Source organism: Nannospalax galili, unplaced genomic scaffold, assembly GCF_000622305.1.
Source record: "Nannospalax galili isolate Female #2095 unplaced genomic scaffold, S.galili_v1.0 scaffold346, whole genome shotgun sequence".
Taxonomy (NCBI): Eukaryota; Metazoa; Chordata; class Mammalia; order Rodentia; family Spalacidae; genus Nannospalax; species Nannospalax galili.
This window is the reverse complement of record NW_008357637.1, coordinates 4,592,798-4,612,324: the sequence shown is the minus strand read 5'-3', so window position 1 is coordinate 4,612,324 and position 19,527 is coordinate 4,592,798. Positions and strand designations below refer to the sequence as shown.

Here is a 19,527-nt window from a genome sequence, read left to right as displayed (position 1 = left end):
AAGCCCCACCTTGTGATATATGTAAAATACCATGCAGCAGCTCACACTCAACATGAGTGTGGCAGTTGTGTAAAGTAAGGCACAACTGTGGCTGCAGAAGGCTCTGAGTAGCTAGCTCTCTGGGCTCCAGGACTGTGGGCTGTTCAGCTGTCAGGCATGCAAACAGGTGGTGTGAGACAAGAGCTGCAGAGTTGGCTAGCTTTCCAACACCAGCAGCCGAGCTCCACTCAGTGCCAGCGAGTGGCACAGGCAGCCACTGCTCCCAGACACACTAGCCATCAGCCCATGGAGTCTGGGGCTCTCCTCCTGTTGGGCCTCTGCTCTGGTAAGTGCTAGGGGTGGGAGGTTTTCCTCTGAGGCTAAAGCACTGGCTGCCCCCAAAATCCAGTCTTGCTTCTTTGATGGGAACATGGGATGCAGGGCACACCAGTCAGAAGCTTCTCTGTCAGTCATTTCTTGAGGCTGGCTCCAATAGATTATATTTTTTTATTCTTTTTTGCATTTTCATTTGTTATGTATATGTATGTATTGCCTGCATATAGGTAAGTGCACCCGTGTTGTGCAGTGCCCTCGGAGGTCAGAAGAGGCCGTCGGATCCCCTGGGACTGGAGTTACAGTTGTTAGCTGCCATGTGGGTGCTGGGATTTGAACCTGGGTCTTCTGCAAGAACAACCAGTGTTCTTAACTGCTGAGCAATCTCTCCAGCCCCTATTTTTTTTTATTCTTGACCATAGATTCTTAGTTTGTATTATCCAGTTAAAGTGGGAGTTGCTTAGTCAAAGGCTACAAGGAACACATCCTGTGGCTCTGTTACTGCCTGGTCTGGGACTCAGCCACACGAATACCTTAGGACCACTTGTACAGATGGGTCACTGGTAGACCATGGGAGCATCCAGAGATGCCTTCATGTTCAAACCTCTAAGAGGCATGTCTAACCCCAGCCCATTGGCTGTATGTGGCCAAAGATGCCTATGAATGTGGCCCAAAACAAAATCATCAGCTTACTTAAAACATTATGAGATCTTTTTGTAACTTGATTGCATGGTTCTGGAATGTAAACTTTGTAGATAACAAAGCTGAGCTGCAATGTTAAAAGGCTGGAATGTAGACCAGCAATTTATAATCACAAATAATGGAATTCAGGCCTTTGTTGCTCTAGGAGGAGTCTGATAATGAAAAGAATTGATTGACAGCCACAGGTGCCAGAAAGGGAAACCTGTTAATAATTCTAACTAAATCATCTCCATACAAATAAAATATTCTCTGATTATTTTTTCAACTTCTGAGATTAAAAAAAAATCCTTATGAATGCCTTCACTCACCATTTAAAAAAAAAGGATCTTACTATATTTGGGCTTTAGTTTGAATTGAATTTAAAGAAGCTTGGACAGCCCTTGACCTGCTTTCTACTCTGGAATGTGTCACAACACAGCAGCTGAAATGCTGTCCGGGATCCCAGACTTCCGGCAGAGGGAAACAGGAGATATGTTCTGATTGCTTCCGATGGACAGTTACTGGTGGTATCCTGACTGAGAAACAAGGTGGCTGATGGCCCACAATTCTTCTTCTCTAACATTGCTCTGACAAACACAGATCTTCTGGGCAAGAGGCAAGGAGTGTATTAATTTTTTTTTTTTTTTTTTGCAGCAGTGAAATTGTGGGATATTAGTATGCTAAACTCAGATCGATTATATCTTGCAGAGTTTGAACTTGATCCAACTAAAGTTGGCTCAGTGTGTGTGTGTGTGTGTGTGTGTGTGTGTGTGTGTGTGTTTGTGTGTGTGCACGAACACCATGCTCAGTGAAAATTCGTGACAGGCTTCTATCAAAAAAAAAATGCCTATAAGGGGCTGGAGAGATGGCTCAGCAGTTAGGAGCACTGGCTGCTCTTACAGAGGACCTGGGTTCGATTCCCAGCAGCTGAATGGTAGATAACAACCATTGGTAACTCCAGTTCCAGGAGATCTAACGGCCTCTTCTGACCTCCAAGGGTATTGCATGACACAGGCACACCTACCTACATGCAGGCAAACACTCATACACATAAAATAAAAATAATAAATAAAATATTTTTTACAAAATACCTATGAAACCTCTTGGAATAACAAATTCATGCCCAGCTATTAAAAGAAGTATGTGCATTTGTGTGGCAGAGACAGGCAGGTCTCTGTGAGTTCAAGGCCAGCCTGGTCTATATACCGAGCCCCAGGCCAACTGGGTCTACCCTGTCTCAAAAAAACCAAAAAAGATAATGAAAAAAAAGAAGTATGTGTCATGTATTTTTATCAAACATGGAGTTTCCTAGTATGAATTCCCATGAGTAGTCCATAGAAATTCAGGCAGCCCAATTGTAAAGAAAGTAAAGTTGTGGGACTGGAGAGGTAGCTCAGCAGTTAAGAGCACTGGCTGCTCTTGTACAGAGGACCCAGATTCAAATCCCAGCACCTTCATTGTGGCTAACAACTCTCTGTAACTCCAGTTCCAGGGGATCTAACACCCTCTTCTGTCCTTTGCTTGTACTGTATGACATGGGTTCATTTATATACATGCTGGCAATACACTCATACATGTAAAAATTTAAAAATACATAAATAAAAAAGGAAGTAAAGTTGAAAGATAAGAACTGATCTACTCGGGGTCACATAACATAAATTTTGGAATATGATCAGTTAAAGACTTGTTTATTCCATTCACAGTCATAAAACAACCTGAAATTAAGACTTACCCAAGCTGACTAGTAGCAGCTCAAAAATTCCTTTTGCCCAAACCAAGAGTCAGTTCTCTACATACAAATACAAATTGGACTGGAGAGATAACTTAGTAAGGGATTGCTTTGCAAACACAAAGACCTTATCTCAGTCCCTATAATTCCTATTAAAAAAGCCAGGCATGATGGTACATGTTTGTGATCCCAGTGCTGGAGAGGTAAAGACAGGTGGATCCCTGGAGCTCACTGGAAGATGCATGCAGGCTAGCCTACACAGAGAGTTTGGGGGCAAGGAGATACTGTGTCTCCAAAAGAAGGTGGATAGAACCCCGAGGAATGATGCCTGTGGTTGTCCTCTGGCCTTCACATGCATATATGCATTTGAACATACAAACGTACACATATGCACATACAAACATACACACACACACGCACACAATGTAGATTAGACCAGTATCATATAAAAAAGCACACTTATGGCTGAATTCTCCTATATCACATCAGTCATTGGTGGTCAAAATTCTTGTTCATTTGTGGGCTAAATTCTGATTTATTCCTGTCAGGGCTACTTTCTCCATGCTGGCTTAACACATAACAATCACAATTCTATTTATACTTCACCTTTCATTTCAACCTTTTCCTCTCATCTCTCTTCCACCCCCAGAATCTCAAGCACTTCACTGCCACCTTTCTTAGGACACATTCTCTTCCAAGGAGTTCACAGCTATTTATGTAAATGATAAATGTCAATCACCATGTGGGAAGAAGAGAGGATTCATGCTAGAATTGTTAGCATTCCTAAAACAATGTCTGTATATAGTAGATAATCAACAAAGAGTTGGTGAATGAATAATCAGAACAAAGATTATCAATGTGATTTTGGTGGAAAAGGAGATGTGATACGATTTGTCACCCAGAGAGAACTCTGGCGATAACTACCGTAGCCAACAGCTCAAAGGAAGGGTTCTCCTGTCTGGCACTGTTTCTTCTTATGTGGCCTTCAACAATTCACATGGGCTCACATAGGGATACTGTATGTGTTACTTTTCAGTCGGTGTTTACACTAATACAATTCCCTCTGGGGTTTTTTTCTGTGTATTTTTTTGGGTTTTTTTGGTTTTTTTGAAACTGGGTCTCTCTGTAGCCCCAGCTGGCTTAGAACTTGCTATGTAGACCAGGCTGGCCTTGAACTCACAGAGATCCACCTACCTTCTGCCTCCCAAGTGCTGGGATTAAAGGTATGTACCAGCCTTATAGTCTGCCTTTTTTAAATTAAAAAGGCAGCAATATTGGAGTTTGGGAGGAAATCATGGAATTCTTCCTTGGAGTCTTATAAAATTCTATCCAACAATTTGCTTAATCATTCAATCACTGACCATCTGATAGGCTGTTTCCTGATAATAGATTATAGTAAAATTTCTATAAACACTGTGAAAAAATTTTCTGTCTCTTCATTGTTCCTCATTGAAACTAATCTGAGACCTAGAGACCTATGTGGAAATTTCTTCTGGAGGGAACAAGGCCCCTTGTCACTGGCTACAGTGGGAGGGGTGGAGGCAAATATGACTGGCATGCCTGTTTGTCCAGTCTTCCCTTCATAGTAGACCACCAGGCTGATCTGATCCCTTTCCTGCTACATAATGCTGACCAACTGCTGACCATCTGCTCTATTTTCTAGTATAGTCTTCTATGTAAAAACTGGGTCTTAGCACAACATCTTCTCTTGAAGGGTCATCAGGTTGCCGGAGGTTTGGAGTAGCCCATGAGAAAGTTCTGCGTAGTTGGGCCCCTTTGGTGTCCTTAGAAGTTTTGAGGTTCAGAAATCTTAGGAAGCTAGAAGTGAAGGTGTGGGCTAGGTAAGAGTCCATAAGGGTAACAATGAAGATGTTTTCACCGAAAGGTTCAGAAGTCTAATGGAAATTATACTTCCCTGTGGGGAGGAGATAAATTGCTTATTGTAATCCAACTTTTAACTAACAGGGAACCTGTAAAGGATCAACTCTCTGAACCTCAGTGACCTCACCTGTGAAACTGGGGTAAAAAACAGTCACCTCGCTACATCACTACAAGGACTCAAGAAGATAGTAGAAATTCAGGGGACTTAATCTAACAGTTCATTACAAAGCATCGATTATTTCACACAGATCCAGCTTTAGGTAAGAATTAACACTACTGGGCAAAGAGTCATTCATCCAACATTTAAAGTTGTCTTGGCCCATGGAGAAGTTTTGGTGACCTTAGCAACAGCCTGTGGAAAGATCTGGTTACATAAATCAGAGCAAATGGATCATGTGTCTGCTGCTTTAGGCAGGCCGCCCTCAGTCCTTGTCAGGCGGGTGTTATAGAGAGCCTTCAGGAGATATCTAGAATAGGCCTTCTCCTAGGAATGGAATGAGGGTATATGCAGCTATGAGGTTCCAGCCAGTGCATGCCACACAAGAACACCACATGGAATGGGAGGGAGATTAGGAGTTTTGCTTTCTCAGCCAAATGATCTTGGATAAGTCACCAGCCTTCTGAATGTCAGACCTCAGTAGCCTCAGAGTGGTACCTGGTAGAGATGGGAAGAAATGGTGTTCCAAATAAAACATAGGGTTTTCACTCTATTTTATTTGGTACATGGATCTACAGCAGTGATTTTTTTTTTTTTAAATTGTGGTTAAACACACATTACATGAAACTTACCATTTTAACCATTTAAGGTTACAGTTCAGTGGTACTAGCACCATTATCTAGTTCCAGAATTCTTTCTGGAATTATCTCAAAAGGAAACCCTATGCCCATTTAGGAGTCCTGTTCTCCTAGTCACTAGGAACCATCAGTCTTTCTACTTCTGTGGATGCACCTGTTCCAGATGTCTCACATACCATGTGCCCCTTTATGTTTGTCTTCTTTTGCTTAGCATAATGTTATGAAGTTTATCCACATTGCCATGGGATCAGGGCTTCATTTCTTTTTATGGGTGAATAATATTCCATTGTTTGGATATACCACAATTCATTCATTTATCTGTTGGGGGGCACTCCAATTGTTTCCACCTGAGCATTGTAATAATTGTAAATAATGCTGTTATTATTTTAGGAGTGCACCTAGGAGTGGCCTTGCTAGGTCATATGGCAATTCTGTGTTTAACTTGCCGAAGAACTGCTGTTTTATATTCTTCCCAGCAACATTTGCAATTTCAGTTTTTCCAACCCCACTGTCATTTTGTTAACTATGGCCATCCTAGGGGTTGTGAACCAGCATCTATTTTTGACTGTTCATGGCATCATGAGATCTGAAGCCAGCCTGTCCAAGATGGTATTACATCATGGCCAGACTCTAAAACACTCATACTGGATCTTTCTCCTTGTGTTTCTGGCAAATTTGGTACAGCCAGGGGCTCCATTAAGGGATGTCACCTGTCAAGGGTGCAAGTGTGGTAACAATTCAGCATGCCCCACCCCACTGTTGCTGGGTAAGGGAACCACAACAGCAACTGTCACTGGCAAGAGACTTAGGGCTACATTCAACAGGGGCGCTGTGGGCCTTTCATCAGCTGGCTGTGCTCAGATCTCCATGTTAGTGTGTGCAGGGTGGGGAACAGTGTCTGATAGGGTATGTATCTTTTGATGTCCAGCTGGCCTTGTTCTGGGCTCCGAACATGAGACCCGTCTGGTGGCAAAGCTATTTAAAGACTACAGCAGTGTGATTCGGCCAGTGGAGGACCACCGTGAGGTCGTGCAGGTCACCGTGGGCCTGCAGCTGATCCAGCTCATCAATGTGGTAAGACCCATGCTGGAGACTCCCATTTGTGCCCACCCCTCGCACGGGGCCCTCTCCCTTCAGCTTTCCTCTTCACACCCTAAAGATGGGTGTTCTCCTCTTCCAGGATGAAGTAAACCAGATTGTGACAACCAACGTTCGTCTGAAACAGGTAGCCCTGCAGGGAAATTGCTTATGCTGTTTTTATTCATCTGAAATCAAACCTGGGCCCAGAGGAAATGGATCTTATACCTAAATGTTGAAAGTAGCTACTTTGGGCTGGTGGGAGCATCTATACAGTTTGATTGGGGCCTTTTTTTTATGTTGAGCATTTTCTGTGTGGATTTGTTTGCCAAGGCTGCTGTAACCAAGTAATGTGAACTAGAGGCTTCAACAACAGGAGCATTTCATATCACCTGTGGGGGCCAGAAGTGTAATGAACACGCCATTGGAGCTGGTTCCTTCCCAGGGCTGGGGGACGTTTATTCCAACTTTCTGTTTAGCTTTTAGATGGCTGTTGTCATGTTCACAAAACATTCTCCCTGTGTATTTATGATGATATGTGTATGTGTATGTGTGTATATGTGCATTTATGTGTTTGTGTTTGTGTATGCATGTTTGTGTGCATGTGTGCGTTTATGTGTGCATGTGTGTTCATGTGTGTTTTGTGTGTATATATGTGTTTGGGTGTATGTATGTGTGTGCACATGTATATGTATGTGCTTGTGTGTTCATATGTGTGTGCATGTGTGTATGCATGTGTACATGTCTGTGTGTGCATGTGTGTATGTTTGTGTGTGTGCGTGTGTGTATGTGTATATGTATTTGTGCATATGTGTATTTGTATATGTATGTGTACATGTTTGTATGTATGTGCATGTATATATGTGTTTGTATGTGTGTGCATCCGTGTATGTGTTTGTGTGTAGGTGTACATGTATGTATGTATGTATGTGTGTATATGTATGTGTATGTTTAAATTTCCTCTTTTTATAAGAACACAACACACGGGACTAAGGATTACCCTAATGACCTCATTTTAATTTAATTCCTCTGAAAAGACCCCACTAAGGTCCCATTCTGAAGTATCTAGCTAGCACTTGCATGGATGGATTTGAGGGGAGCATAATTCATCAGGAACACTGTTATGCAAGCTTGTTGGCCCTTTGCGACTCTCAGTCACGCTAGATTAGAACACTGCTTTTTGCTGTTTAATTGGGTAAATGTCTCCATTTCTAGCAATGGGTGGATTACAACTTGAAATGGAATCCAGATGACTATGGTGGTGTGAAGAAAATCCACATTCCTTCGGAAAAGATCTGGCGGCCAGACCTTGTTCTCTATAATAAGTGAGCAAAGCCTGAGGGGTGAGGGGGGGAAGGACTGCATCCATCTCAGGGGGAGCCAAGTGTCCTTGGAGGGACTGCCACATACCCCTTACCACTCACTGTTCATGTTAAATCGCCCTCAAAACCAGGGCCTCAGTGACAGGCTAGGGTGCCATATGGAGTCTCATGTTATGAATAGAAGCAATTATTGGAGCCAAATTGAATCAGGGCTGGGGGAGGCGGGGAGGCACTAAACTCCGAGAGGCCTTGTGGGATATGTAGTAACCACCCAAGGCATCTGAACTTCCCATCTCTGAGTTCTTTGGAATCATATATCTTCCCTGCCAAATGGGTCTCAACTCCTGGGGTTGTTATTCATCTCATCCCGCATGCCGTCCTGGCACTAACGCCCGGATGCTTGCACCTGCTGTCCACCGGGCCCGTGACAGACTGCATGTTGTGAAATTATAATGTGATTCAAGACACTTGGTTTAATGACATGTTCATTATCATACACCCTTCATTTGTCAGGGAATGTTCATTTCAAAGAACACCCTTCTGAGGCAGGAGCTTGCGCAGTTAGCTAGAGGATTTACAGAATGATACCACACATGCATCTGGAAGCAGGCCGTGTGTCCCAGCAGATGTTCCAGGGGGTTGCAGGGCCAGTGGATGAAAATGATGCCCTCTGGCAGCTCCTTCCAGGTTCTACCACACCCTGCCCAGCTATACCTGGGAACTGAGCTTGAGCCCAACTCCCTGTCACTGGTGGAACCTTTCTGGACAGATGTGGGGATGCCTCTGGTCCAGGAACATCTCAGTGTGTCTACCATATGTGAAGCCCTAGATTCATCTCCAGGACTCAGGGGATGGGCAAACAGAAGTTTTGACTTTTGGAAAGCCCAGGTTTCTAGCTTCTGAGGAAGAACCCAACTATATGGCAGCACTGGGCGTCAGACCCACCCAGCCTCAGTGGGCAGAACTGTACTGAAGGCCAACCATCTGGAGTGAGGGGCTCTCAGTCCTTCACTTTCAGCTGTAGTCCCTCCTTGCTGGCCCTAGAGGCTTGGAGCTTGTGACCTGCCTCACTGAGTTCTAAATAGTTCTTAGAAAAAGCACCAGTCCCTCCCCTGGTCACAGTTTTCTCAGTTAACTCTCAAAGTACTTGGAGAGAAACAGATGGAGGCTAGCATTACAGAAGTCTGTGCAGACTGGAAAGGAAAGCTGAGGTGCTGTGGGCCATGTTCCCTGCTGCTTCTTGACACCTGTGCATGCCCAAATTCTTTCCCAGATACTCTGACTCAGGGGCTTGCTTAGAGCTCAAGAATCTGCATCTTCCTTTAATTGATTGCTTGGGTCTTGCTATGTAGCCCAGACTGGCCTTGGATTCTCAATCCCTCTGCCTCAACCACAGCTACAGGAGGGCCCACACTCAGCTAGTGCTTAGGAATCTGTTTTTAACATGCACCTGGGTGAATCTTATCATCAGATCAATTTGGGAAACATTGCCATAGATTAGAAAGCAATGTTACTGAAAGAAAGCTTCCTATAATTAGCACCTGAATAATTAGCTGTCTCCTGTTACCATCTCCTAGCAGAACCTGTGGCTCATCTGCCACTTGGAGTCATTTTCCTCTTCTATAACTGTAGTGCAGATGGAGACTTTGCCATCGTCAAGTTCACCAAAGTGCTCCTGGACTACACGGGCCACATCACATGGACACCTCCAGCCATCTTTAAAAGCTACTGTGAGATCATCGTCACCCACTTCCCCTTTGATGAGCAGAACTGCAGCATGAAGCTGGGCACCTGGACCTATGATGGCTCTGTGGTAGCCATCAACCCGGTAGGTGATGCTTCCTGGGATGAGTCTCCATCCAGGTCTCCCAGTCTGCCTCTGGACAAGAACTAGAGTCATCTGGTTAGATGACTCTCATTTGTGAAGGTTTTTGATGTGCTGCCCAAGAGAACTAAGTGGGCTTAAATGAATCTGCTGTCTCAAGAATTCTGATTAGTGTGTCTTCGGGAGGGCTGGGGTGCAAATGTTTCAGTTTCCTGGAGATTAGTGTAGAGCCAAAATGAATAACCCTAATAGTCCAAATCCACTTATGCTACAGGCAAGGAACTTAAGACCCCAAAGCAGAGATGGCCCAGTATCCCTTCTGGGAAGGTGACCCTCAGAACAGGAAACAGTTCCCTTGTCATGACCCTTCTTTAGGGTAATGTGCCTGGGGTTTGCAAACCTCATTTTACTTCTCAGGAAAGTGACCAGCCAGACCTGAGCAACTTCATGGAGAGTGGGGAATGGGTGATCAAGGAGGCCCGGGGCTGGAAGCACTGGGTGTTCTATTCCTGCTGCCCCAACACCCCCTATCTGGACATTACCTACCACTTCGTCATGCAGCGCCTGCCCCTCTACTTCATCGTCAATGTCATCATTCCCTGCCTGCTCTTCTCCTTCTTAACCAGTTTGGTGTTCTACCTGCCCACAGACTCAGGTGGGTGCCGTTGCCACGACTACAGCTGCTGTGGATCTCATGCTGCTATTTTAGGGACAGCCAGGAATAACTGTGTGCTAACAGAGGCACGGGGGCCCAAGTCATCATTGCTGGGGGAGGGGATGCAGTTACCTGGTGGCCCTGTATAGTGGAAAGTGATTGTGGGTGGAGATCAGAGTTGGGCAGAGTTGAACATGACCCTGAGGGTGCACATCTCCAACTCAGTTCAGTTAGAGTGGATTAACTGTCAGTACCTGTTTGCTCTGTATCAACAGTGTGCCCAGAGACATGGAGGCATGTGCTCACAGCAGCTCCTCGTGCCACTGTTCTTGTGAAGTCACTCCCTACACACTGACAGTCTGGGGCTTCCTTGACTTAAAACTCACCACATCAAAGTAGCTCTCCCATGTGGATTTGCAGATGGCAGTATGTTTGCACACCAGATTTTACTTCCCAAGTGGCTGTTTTTCCTCACATAGCAGCCTGGACAACTTACTTACCTCCTACTGAGTGATCATATCATCAAACATCAGTGATCTAATGAGGAGATAGGTTACCCAGATTCTTACATGTTCCTTCTCACAAGCAATTTGTGGCAGGTAAGTAGGAAAAAGGAAAAATGGTGCAGACAGCCTTCAAACTTATGATAAGCAGCAATTTTACTAAAATGACGAAAACTACAAAAGGTGAAATACAGCTTTGCAGCAAATGCTTGTTGAATGACTGTTATGTGATTGGATATACAAGCAGTATCCCAAAGAGACAGCAATACCTCACCCACAGAATGTGTGTGATCATAGTACTCAGTTTACCTTTTCTTTGTCCTTTTATTTGAGGAGTCTCACTCTGTTGCCTAGACTGGCCTCAAACTTACAAGGCTCCCATCTCAGCCTGTACTCCTTTAGATTTTTCATTACATTTATCTATTCATTTGTGTGTGTGTGTGTGTGTGTGTGTGTGTGTGTGTGTGTGACAATGTGCCAGTAGAGGTTGAAGGACAACTTGCTTGAGTTGGTTCTGTCCTTCAACTATATGAGTTATGAATCCTGGGAATGAAACTCAGGCTGTCAGGTTTGGTGGCAAGCGCCTTTACTCACTAAACCATCTCAGTGGTCCTGTACTCCTTTCTAATATTTTTTATTTTATCAATCTTTTAAAGATTTTTTTAAAATTTATATTTATATCTATGTGTCTATATGAGTGTATGCCAGGTATGTACAATTTCCTTTAGAGGCCAGAAGAGGGCATCAGATCCCCCTAGACCTGGAGTTACAAGTGATTGTGAGCTACTTGATGTGGGTGTTGGGAACCAAACTTGGGTCCTCTGTAAGAGCAGCAAGCACTCTTAACCCCTGAGCCATCACTCTGGCCTGCTACCCCATACTCCTTTTTAAACAAATAAGTAAAATAAATATTTTTTAGCTTCCTAATCAAATGAAGCTTTTGGAATTGAATAGAGAAAACACTGCCAGGCCATTATGGAAACTAATTAGCATCTATAAATATTGAACAGTTTATGCTTGAAAAACAGAACCATGACTACACTGTGTGGTAAACATTAGCTATTATTATCAGTATTATTAATCAAGAAATGATATGTAACTTGATAACTATTTTATATTTATAAACCCGACTTCTCTTTCAGTTTTGACAGGTAGAATTGAGGATGTCTTGTTTTATTTGCTCTGTCTGCTCTGTTTATAGCCATACTTAGTATTCACAGGGGTCTGGTTCTTGGAAACCCGCAGATACCAAAACCCAAGGACGCTCATCCCTTATATAAAGGTGTTATAGTTACATGGCCCCCCTTCACATACCCCATATATTTAAAATTATTCTCGATTACTTATAATACCTAACATACCTTAAAGGTGACATAAACTATTATCATCCTGTATTGTTTGGGGGAATAGTGACAAAAAAGTCTGTATATGTTCACCATAGCTACAATTTTATTTTTCTAAATATTTTCAGTCTGAGATTGGTTGAATTCTTGGATACAGAACTTGCAGATACAGAGGACTGACAGTATTTCAAACATTAGAATGGGTCTACAGCAGCAAACAGGGCAACACAAGGGTTCCCCAGGGACACCAGCAAGAGCCTACGGTTCTCTCCTGCAGTCCACAAAGACAGCCCAGTGCCACTCAACTAACTTGACCTGCTACCTGCCCAGCGAGGATCTTGAGACTCAGAACCTGAAGGCCAAAGGCAGGGGTCAGGGATACCTCTATTCCCTTATGAAAAACAAAGCAAAGCAAGGAGTCAGTGAGAAGATGACCTTTGTAGATGAAAGTGAAAGAGGGCAGGAAGGTCAGGAGATCCTCAGGGTGTTAGGACAGCACTTGGCTGGCAGACTTTGCCCTTTTCTCAGCTTTGCACTTGGAGCTTGCTTCCATAGTGAAAGGAATATACTTCTAGGCTGCCCATCCACCTGCTGGATAACAGACCAGGCTGCAGCTGAGATTTACAAGGTTTAAATACATTGTGCTGCTGAAGGAGAAACTGGCACCCTGGGTCTAGCTTGCTAACCCCAAATCCCTCTCAGTTTCCTGGGTTCCAACTAGAAGGAAGAGTGTGGGGCATGGGATGAAGTTTCCATTCACTGTTTGGCAACCTCTTATGGAAACACTGGCCAGTTTCCGCTGTCAGTAGGGTTGAGGCGCTGAAGTTACACAGGAAATCCTGCAGGAAAGAAATCCCCAGAATTATCCTTTGAGAACATGCTGGTCATATTTCTTCATGCTTGGGTTTTGGTGGCAAATGAGTTTGCAAGCACTGTCTTGATGGAGTGCTTTAAGCAACAGTTTTCCTCTCAGTTCCAGAGGCTAGACATGAGATTGAGGGGCTAGCAGGGTTGGTCTCTTCTGAGGCCACTCTCCCAGGCTTGCAGAAGATCACCTTCTCCTTCTGTCCTCACATGTCCTTCCCTGAGCGTGTTCCTGTCCAAATCTCCCCTTACAATGACATCAATCATTTAGATTGAGGCTCCATCCCCCCATTTAACCATAATAGTCTTTTTAAAAGCTTCATCTCCAAATACAGTCACATTCTGAGGTTCTGGGGATCCAGGGATGTGAGATTCAGCCCATGATAGGTGGGTTGTTATATTTTTTGCCTTTGTCTTTCCAGGGGAGAAGATGACACTGAGCATCTCTGTCTTACTGTCCTTGACTGTGTTTCTTCTGGTCATTGTGGAGCTGATCCCCTCCACGTCCAGTGCCGTGCCCTTGATTGGGAAATACATGTTGTTTACCATGGTGTTTGTCATCGCGTCCATCATCATCACTGTCATCGTCATCAACACGCACCACCGCTCTCCCAGCACCCACGTCATGCCTGAGTGGGTCCGGAAGGTGAGGGCCTGCTCCACACAGGGAGGATAGGATACCCACAGGGCTCCCCTTCAGTGGAGCCAGTGGAGTCTTAGCTAACCCCTGTGAGTAATTAGGACTGAAAGTCCTTTCTGGCCTTTAGAGGACCTGTGGAAGGAACTGTCCTTGGCTTCTTTATAGGGACAGCTCATGTAGCTTTCCCAGAGACAGAGGAAAAATAAAATGAACAAAGCCCACTCCAAATTCGAGCTTAGCAAACTGCTTATTAGCAATGAATAGCTCTGTGCTTCTTATGCTGGGATATTTTTTTGTTTGTTTGTTATTTTGGTTTTTGATAGGGTCTCCTTAGTCCCAGCCCACCTGGAACTTGCTATGTAGACCAGGCTGGCCTCTTTGTTATCTCACAGAGATCTGCCTCAAGTGCTGGGATTAAAGGTGTTTGCCACCATGCCTGGTGCTGGGATATTCTTAAGGTTCCTGCTTGCATGTCTTCTGGTTTATGCTTATTTTTGCTGGTAAGAAGCATCAGTTGAGAAAAAAGTAAGGACCAGAGAGAGGGGAGGGCCTTGAGGAAAGAGTGCCAAGAGGAAAGAGCATGCTCTCAGATATTTATATTATTGGACTTGAAATGTGTTAACATTTCAAATATGTCTTGTAACTTTAATTAATTAATTAACCAATTAATTGATTGTATGTTTATGCTAGGATTAAACTCAGGGCTTTAAACATCCTTAACAAGCACTGTACCACTGAGTTACATCCCCAATCCAAATATGTCCATAAGGATAACAGTTCATAGAGATCTTAAAGTGTAGTACCTTCGCATTGGGAATTAACAAAGGAACTTGCAATTGGCTAGAAATTTATGCTTTTGGGGTTGAGCCATCCCTGTTAGAGGACTCCTGGCAGTGACCCTCTGCACAGTTACTTCAGGAACAAAAGCCAGAAGAAAAGTTGTTTTGAGGGGCTGAATGCTTATATATTTGAGGCAGCAGAAACCCATCTTTAAGCATCTGGTCCTGCAAACACTGCCAGATCCTTTCTGTCGACTGCAGGGAGTTGTCAAGTTTGATGTCCTCCAAAGGTTGATGGCTGCACTCAGGCTCCCTCTGGTGGTGAACTGCTCCATTAACTCACCTCGGTTGACCACCGTAATCCAAATGTACTGTAAGAGTATATAGAGGAGTCTTTGAGAACATCTAGTATAGCCCTTTTGTTTTAAGGACAAGGAGGTCGAGGTCTAGAGAGGCCAAATGCTTTAACCAAGATCACATTGCTAATTTAAAGACAGTGATGGTTGCCCGAATTGATGATAAGTCTCACACCATGAATTTCTTTATTGTGTTAGGTTTTCATCGACACTATCCCAAATATCATGTTTTTTTCCACAATGAAAAGACCATCCAGAGATAAACAAGAGAAAAAGATTTTTACAGAAGACATCGATATTTCTGACATTTCGGGGAAGCCAGGGCCTCCACCCATGGGCTTCCACTCTCCCTTGATCAAGCACCCTGAGGTGAAAAGTGCCATTGAGGGTGTCAAGTATATCGCAGAGACCATGAAGTCAGACCAGGAGTCCAATAACGTAAGCTTTGTGGCCTGAAGTCCACACTTCTGGGTTTAAACAATCAAATGCATGAGTGTGGATGGATGGGCTTGACTTGACCAGTATGTTGACTTTAAGCCACTGTTCATGACCTAAGGTGTACTATGGTGACCTTTCTAGGCTACCTTAGTAACTCATGTGCTGTAAAATAATTATGTAAAAACTACAGATCATAACAGCAGCCCACAGATGTTGAGGCTTTGAGATTCACATATTGAAGGGCTGGTAGAAGATGTGCAACATGATGCTGTGAGTCTGTGAACCACCTTAGTGAGATACTGTCTAATGTGCTCTTCTCTCTCAGGCGGCTGAGGAGTGGAAGTATGTTGCGATGGTGATGGACCACATTCTCCTTGGAGTCTTCATGCTGGTCTGTCTCATCGGGACCCTGGCTGTGTTTGCAGGCCGGCTTATTGAGCTACATCAACAAGGATGAAGGAAAACTGAGTTGCGCCTACCTCTGCTCCAGGACCAGCCAGAGCAGGAGGAGGCCAGAAAGAGGAGGATCTGTCTACTTTAATACCTTCTTACTTATCAAATATGCAATTTTCTACACTTCCTATTAATGCTAATGATTTATGTTTATACCAGTTATGACCTTGAAGTGTTTTTTTCTTTGTTTCTCTCTTGAGTGAACCCTTTCCAGTAAATAAAAATGGATCTTTAAAAGAATTATTCATTTCCAAGAGGCACCTGGAAGGGTATAGCTTGGCTTCTCAAGGTTTTCTGTTGTGTTGTCATTTGCTAAGTATTATAGTTAAAGCACAGAGTCTTTTGCTTTTAAGATTTACAGTGTTGTGCTTACTGGGAAAGTCCTGTCTACCAGACCTCCAAGAGACAAAAAATTTGGTGTGGACAGAGGGGAAACAGAAGTAAGGTAACTTTTACATCTTAAAAATTTAATTGTGTGTGTGTGTGTGTGTGTGTGTGTGTGTGATATACATGTGCCATGGCAAGCATATGGAGGTCAGAAGACAACTTCTGAGAGTCAGTTCTCGTCTTCTACCTCTTTTGAGGCAGGTCTCTATTGTTTCTGCTGCTGTGTTGCATACTCCAGACAAGCTTCCAGAAGCTTCTCCTGTATCCACCTCCCATTTTACCAAAGGAATGTTGGGATGATAGATGTATGCAGCCATGCAGCTTTTAACATGGGTTCTGGGATTGAATTTAGGTCATCAAGTTTGTGCTTGATGATAAATTGCTTTTATCTCCAAAGCATGTCACTGGCCCAAATTCAACTTTTAAGACAATTAACATACAAATAGCATTTTAAAAAATCCCACAAGTTTTAAAGTAGATTTCTGGAACCAGGAGATGGGGAAAGGCCTTTCAGATGTCTTTTATCTTGAGTCCTTTTTGTACATCTAAGTATGTACTGCACACTACTGAGCTGTACCTGAGCCCCAACTTTCCCAATTTAACAGGGCCCTTGTGTTTTATTCTCAGGATTTGAGGGAAACAAGTCATGATTATTGAGTATGAGCCTCTGACACTATGAAAATCATCTCAACTATATGGTTTTATTTCATCACAATAATTTTCATATAATGTCCATAATTCCTGTATTATAGAAATGAAATGAATGGGGAAGTTAAGTTCTGCTCCCAACTGGGAATAGAAGAATTGAGATCTGCGCCCAGACCTCAAGACTCTAAAGCAACTCCTCACTTGGACCAGTCATTTGCTCACTTGCTGTCCTGGCACCTCTAACCTGATCTAAGCCATTCTGTAGCTCTGGTCGGTGTTGTTGAGAGCTTGAGTTTCAGTGACATCTATCTTTCTGCACTCCAATTAAACTTCCTGGCTTTTTTCTATTAGTCATGTTTGGAGTTTACATTCTATGAATGGAATCAGAAATGTATGCATATATCATTGCCATTTCTAAAATTCTGAAGAATCATTTCTTTTCTCCATGGTATACTCTAAGCTTAATACAGTTTACCTCAGATCAAGAAACTGTGTGGCTCTGAGCTCAAAAAAGACTTTTGAATCACCAGAACACATCTGATCTGTGTCAACTCCAGGAAGAGCCATAAACTATGCAGCTAGGAGGCCTGGCTGAATCCAGGTGGTTTCAATCTCCTATGTTGGGGCTCCCTGTCACCCTGTAGCAGATCTGGGCTCTTTCATCTAAGAGTAAAACAGTTTTCATTTTAAAGGAAAAACTATTGGCAGCTCCTCAAAAAGTTACATCCAGGGTTATCATATGATCCAACAATTCCACTCATAGGTACAGATCCAAAGGATTAAAAACAGGGACTGACACATATTTAGGTAAAAGTGTTCATAGAATGAAAGAGCCAAGAGAAGGAAGCAATCCAGGTTCCCATCAGTGGATGAATGGATGAGCAAAATGTATTGAGATCAGGGCCTCGTGTGTGTGTGTGTGTGTGTGTGTGTGTGTCTGTGTGTCTGTGTATCTGTGTGTGTGTTTGCGTGTCTGTGTGTGTCTGTGTCTGTGTCTGTGTGTAGTCCAAAGGACAGACTTCAGTGTCGTTCCTCAGGTACCATCTACCTTTCATTTTTTGAGTCAGGGTCTCTCACTGGAATGGAACTTGCCAAGTGGGTGAGGCTGGCTGGCCAGCGAGTCCCAGGAACCTGTCTCCACCTCTCCAGTTCTGGCTTGTGCCTCTACACTCAACTTTTTTACATTAAGTTTTAAGGATCCAATTCAGGTCCTTGTGGTTCCAAGGCAAGCACTTTCCTGACTGATCTACTTCCCAGACTCTGGTCCAGGGCTTCTTAAACTTTTTCTGCTCATGATCACTTTTTGCTTGAGAAATTTCATATAGGAATATACAAAAGGTATAAAAGAAAATATTTGTTGAAAATAAATCAAATTTATTTTTTAAATTTCTTTGATATACACATAATTTTACCACCTATTATAGATCAAAACAGACTTGCTTGAGATGGATGTGCCTGTTTGTCTCACAATCTAATCCAAATATATGCTAATTTGATACCTGAGTGCTAAGAACGATGGCAGGAAATTTTGTTTTGTTTTGTTTTCTGTAATTAAACCACTGTGTCTCTATAAGAGCAGAAGACTTTGTACATACAGTAAAAGCATTACAGTTCCTAACATACAATTGTCTCGAATCCGAGCAGAGGCATTTTGGGCAGCATAGTGACGGCACGTACCGTTCAAAGTGCTCGTGTGCTCAGAACCAAGGCTGCTGAGAAGTCCTGCAGGACAGCATGTGCAAATGCTGCCCTCAGATTCATGGTGTGTTAATTTTAAATTAACTCCTGGTAGTTGTACATCGAGACTTTTTACTGTTGCCAAATTTTTCACAACCCCACATTCGGTCATACAGCCATGGGGTCATAATGTATAGTTTACAACGGAACATTATTCAGCCTTGAATGAAATTGTGCTCAATGCTATCACATGGCTTAAAAACATTATGCTAAGTGAAATAAACCAAATCCAATGGACAAATGTAAAATTCCACGTATACATGGAAAGTGAATGGAATTATGTATAGGCAGAAACAGAATGTAGGTTATTGGAAGCTAGGGAAAGGGAGAATGTGGAATTAGTGTTAGTGGGGACAGACTTTTACTTTGGCAAGATGAAAAAGTTCTGGAGATGGACTGTCGTGATGTCTATGCAGTATCATGGATCTATTTGATACCACAGAGGTGTACACCTAAAAATATCTAAAGTGGTGAATTCCGTGTTCTATGTAGTCTACCACAATTTTTAACAGAAGAGTAAGTCAAAGACCTCAGTACTGGGCACTGACTATAGATTCAGAGACCAGACTAAAGACCTGCTCTGTCTACTCATCCTGCTTTATAGGCAAGGAAATTAAGACCTCAGGTCACAAAGATGGTTAGTGGCAACCAGCTCTGATTACTCCTATTCTCATGCTATTGTGTGTGTGTGTGTGTGTGTGTGTGTGTGTGTTTGTGTGTGTGTGTTTGTATGTGTGTAAGTGTAGGTAGAGAGACCAGAGGACAACCTCAGATGTCACTCCTCAGGTCGATAAGAAGCTAAGCTGTAATGCATCATGGTGTCCTGGCTATGGGGCAGAGAAAGGACCTGACAAAATCTGGACCAAGTCTACCATTTAGTTACTAGTTAGTACTGGGTTAATCTTGAATGCTTTATCTTTACAAATACACCACAGCTCTGCCAACATGGAAGTGGAAGTGGGTGCAGAGCACATGGGAATCATCTGTACTCTATGAAGCTTTTCCAAGGAATCTAACACGCCAGAGGCTTGTGGATCCACGCAGAGGCTTGTGGATCTTTGTGAAATTGAGGACAGCCTGGTCTACATAGCAAGTTCTAGGC

General features: G+C 43.3%; 1 protein-coding gene across 1 annotated transcript; it reads left to right on the top strand.

Annotated features, from left to right (window-relative positions):
• The first annotated feature begins 203 nt into the window (after positions 1–203).
• On the top strand, positions 204–15,887 carry Chrna1 (cholinergic receptor nicotinic alpha 1 subunit). Its single transcript, XM_008855297.2, has 9 exons — positions 204–325; positions 6,327–6,472; positions 6,579–6,623; positions 7,691–7,800; positions 9,430–9,625; positions 10,040–10,277; positions 13,410–13,633; positions 14,961–15,200; positions 15,526–15,887. Exons 1-9 carry the CDS (start codon positions 286–288, stop codon positions 15,655–15,657), a joined length of 1,371 nt encoding a protein of 456 aa, XP_008853519.1. The 5' UTR covers positions 204–285; the 3' UTR covers positions 15,658–15,887.
• Positions 15,888–19,527: the final 3,640 nt, after the last annotated feature.